The sequence below is a fragment of the Pungitius pungitius genome, chromosome 18, assembly GCF_949316345.1.
Source record: "Pungitius pungitius chromosome 18, fPunPun2.1, whole genome shotgun sequence".
In the NCBI taxonomy this organism is placed as follows: Eukaryota; Metazoa; Chordata; class Actinopteri; order Perciformes; family Gasterosteidae; genus Pungitius; species Pungitius pungitius.
In genome coordinates, this window is record NC_084917.1 from 12,197,561 (window position 1) to 12,201,636 (window position 4,076).

General features: G+C 42.8%; 1 protein-coding gene across 4 annotated transcripts in view; it reads right to left on the reverse strand.

The window, feature by feature from the left end:
- Nucleotides 1–322: 322 nt before the first annotated feature.
- Nucleotides 323–4,076, reverse strand: part of grin1a (glutamate receptor, ionotropic, N-methyl D-aspartate 1a) — a 31,428-nt gene continuing 27,674 nt past the window's right edge. For all 4 annotated transcript variants that reach the window (XM_037483937.2, XM_037483940.2, XM_037483942.2 and 1 more), the window contains one exon: nucleotides 323–2,310. In XM_037483937.2, the coding sequence (XP_037339834.1) occupies nucleotides 2,242–2,310 (69 nt within the window). In that variant the 3' untranslated portion in view covers nucleotides 323–2,241. The remainder of the gene's footprint in view (nucleotides 2,311–4,076) is intronic.

The window sequence follows — 4,076 nt, forward strand, 5'->3', positions numbered from 1 at the left end:
GCAAAACCCTGTTAATATGAGTTTCAGAGGTAATGTACAAAATAATGACTTACTTACTCTATCACTTCTGTTGAAAACATTTGGTTTAATAATGAATTAGTCAGGAAGAAAAATGTACAACAATTTTGATAATGATTTAAATTAAATCATTTATTGAGCCAAAATGCTAATGATTCTTTCCTTTTTTAATCTCTGCAAATTCAATATCTTGTTTTTGGACTGTTGGTTGTACAAATAATACATTTAAAAATGAAATAAAAAATACAACAGATTCATAAGTAGTTTCAGGCCTAAAACAATAAAATCACTAGTTTGATTAGACTTGGCGATACAAGTATATTTTATTTACAGTTGTATAAACGAAATGATTCAATGCTCAAGATCTTCACTGGAAAAGGTAAGAAAAAACAAGTGATTCCTCCTTTAAGGGGTTTTGTGTTTGTGTGTGTCTTGTTGCATGCCTGTGTATCAACTGTTGTTTGAGTGTGTGCATAAGTGTAGGTGTGTGTGTGTGTGTGTGTGTGTGTGTGACTAGACATTCTCGGTTGCAGTCGTAACACAAACAGTGCAATCTCCTCGACCCCGTCTGACACTGAACCAGAATTCACAACTCATTCGACTCAGCTCAGCTGAATTTACACGGCGACAACACGCGTCCGTAAGCAAACCAAAGCACTGATACAGTAGTAACACGTAAGCATGCAGAGGGCGGAGTGATACATGATCAGAAGCAAACCCTCGGTCCAGGTTTAGAACATAAATACAGTTTGTGTTGTTGTTACGAAGTGTGATTACTTCTCTTATAAAGACTTATTAAGTGAAAAAGTAAAAGCAACAAAGAAAAAAACAAAACATGTCAAGTGGTGAAGTCGGTTTGTCTGACTGATGTCACAGTCGTTCTGTTCTAGTTTCTTGGTGGATCAATATCTTTATTTTACAGCTTGGGAGACGCCTCGGCATCAAGTGCCACAGGACCGGACACAATGTCATCGTTTTTCTTAACAAACAGCAGTGGTTTCTCAGCTCCAGAAGACGGGGAAAAGGCCGTTTTTTGACACCAACCAAGACCGGCACGCAAGCTCTCCAGCTGGGCCACGCTTTCAATTCACTCGGGCGCCTTCGTGTAAAAGCTCACCAGCGCTGCGCATGGGACGAGGTTTTGCGCGAAAGGCCAAGTGAAGGTCGGGTGAAAAAGTTGGCCCTTTGATGCAGCCCCCTTTGGACCGGAAATGAGAAAGACTGCTGCGGCAGGAGAGGAGGAGAGAGGGTATCCCCCAAGGTGACATTGGTCCGTGTTTGGACGTATAAACACCAGCCTTGCTTCTGTGATTTCACATATTCAACTGAACTAGTGGTCAAGCTTAACAGATATTCTTGAAGAAACTGAGTTCTTATGAGAAGAAAACAACAAAACAAAAGACATTTGCATTCAGCAGATTGGTACAAAATGAAAAGAAAAAAAAGATACGATTCAAACAACTACAGAATCTGGTAGTTAACCTTGGGTATCTATTTTGTCACATAAAGCTCTTATTCATCTTCCATGGTAGACAGGATGAGTCCCACCCTTATCATAAGTGCCATTGGCAGTTTTTCTCAATGAAAGAAACACCTTCTAAAAACCTTGAACTGGAACTATAAGCAGGTCGTTCCCATTAAAAACTATCCGATACCCACTGAAGCTCACAGTACGTCTTGTATTGTAGTATATGTTGTTGAGAAAAACTAGATATTACTATGGTATCTAAGCCCTTAGTACTTGCACTGAAACTGGTTAATCCTTACTAACGTACTAAACTAAACCTGGCGTGCTAAACTTATACAGCTGGTCAGGAAATTTCAAAGTAGTAAACATCAAACATTAAGTAAAGTTCTGTGAGTAAAAGGTCAAAAACAAGGTTAAATAAGTTTGCTGATAATATACAGAAGGAAAAGGTTGTATATGTGTGGTGGGTGGGTTCTTCTGTGCATGCTCAGGGACCCTACAAACATCTAAGGCCAGGTAACCCCGACTTTAAAAAAAAAAAAAGGTGCAAGTCCAGTTTTTTCCGACACTTCTTCAGCAAGCCGTGTCTTCTCAAAGCTCCGTCAGCAGGCGGTGAAATGAGCGCTCCGACTTCGGCGGCGAAGGGAACGAGGAGACGGGGTCTCCTTCCCTCTCCACGTCCACTTCCTCCTTTCCTCGTCTCGTCTCGCTTTCCTCTCTCCCCGGGGAGCGGACTCTCGGGGCTTCCCTCTCTTTTATACCACAGTACTGACAGACGGGTCAGACAAGTTTAGTTGGCCCGTGATGTCAGTGGGTGGGTACTGCTGCAGAGATGAAGAGAAATGGGGGGGGGGGGGGGGGGGCAGAGAAACAGTCATTTCTTGACAAAAGCAGCATTTTTGCAATGTAAGTATACTTATCCAACATTTATTTTCTTATTCTAAGAACGCCTGTGCTTCATTTCTGCAGAAATGTAGAAGCAGGAGGGTTCTCTAACCGCTCTCAGGCAGACCTCACTTTAGCTGTTTATTGTTGAATCTCTTCATCTTGGATGGTTTGTAAAGCAGTTTGGTAATGCCTGAGGTGGGTTAGTTGGGAGCAGACGGAAGGTCCTCAGACAACAGCAGATTTAAATCAACCCTAGTTTTTTTTTTTAGGGAATATGGGTTTATCATTTCCATCCTTGGGTAGAGCAGTCACAGTCATCAGGGAGTCACACAGTCCGATTGTGGTCTAATCTTAGCATCTCAGGCGGAGGAGATGAACCTTTTCGGGAAGATTTCAAAGTGCTGTTGAGCCGGACTCTTGCGTCCAGTCCCCTCTTCACTGTGCTTCTTTAAAGCAGAGTGCGCTGAATTAGAGGCTTCTACAATGCTGAGGGGGGAAGATCCCGATTCCATGCAGGTGCTTAGTTTCTATGGCAACCGTGATTTTGCCCTTGAGTCTTTTGAGTGAGCGAGTGTGTGTTTGTGTGTCTGTGTGTGTGGGTTTTGAAAGAAGTAAGCCATATTTTGCAACGCTGAGTCTACTAACAAGCAAAAAAGTATGGAAACCTGATGAAATAATGACTGGTGGTAAAAGAAGTCAAGTGCGTCATGAGTAAGAGCTTAAAACATGCGGTTCTCTTGTGTAATAGTGTCGTGTTTTGGAACACAGTTGTGGAGTAACACAATTGTTTGCGTTATGTTCCTTATGGATGAAGGTGTTTCCAAAAAGCCCCCGTTTACTCCTTTCCAATGGGTGGAGAACATCCTTTTTTTCGTCAATACATTCAAAATGTACAATGCGGAACCAAAACACTGAAGAGTCTTGCCTCAGTGTACCCGTCTCAAATGTAGCTTTTTTTCCATTTTTTTTTTCAATTTAGCAAGATCTTAGGATTGACATGCCTCTGACATGTTTAACTGACAGAGCCAGAACATTCAAGCATGTGAGCCTCAGAAGCTGCTATGATGCAACCAACGTGCTGGCAGGTGAGGCGACATCCAGACAGACAAATAGAATGTCAAATCTTCAGGATGACACAGGGACACTGGATGTCCCTCATCTCCTTCACCCGCAAGTTGCATCATCATATGGCTTACAGCCCCCATTGGGTCTTCCCGTCTTGTACCCCGAGGGCCCGCTGAGAGCGGACCAGCAAAGGAAGAGACACCTCACGGACACCGCAACTACAGTTACTGGCTATAGAGCTACGTATTCACAATACCATGATCGTTTGTGGTGTGGTTTTGGCTAACGTTACTACAGCTTTAACAGTTACAGTGGTCGGCATGCTTGCAGAGGGAGAGAGGAGCAGTGTGGCATGTGGGTGAGGGACACTGACACTCAAGTCCATTGATATCCATTAATATAAAAGAAGAACATTTATATAAAATCAAAAATAATGGTCAAAGACTGGGGATGGGAGATCTTTCAATTGGAGCATCTATTTTCATTGCGCTAGATAGTAGTAATTAAAAAGACAAAAATCCTCAGCTACAGGACTCCAAAACCCGCGTCCAAACCCTGACTCCGACATATTGGCAACGGTGCTCCCACTCCTCTTCTCTTCGAACCAGACCAATTAGAGAAACCCTCCAACAGGTGG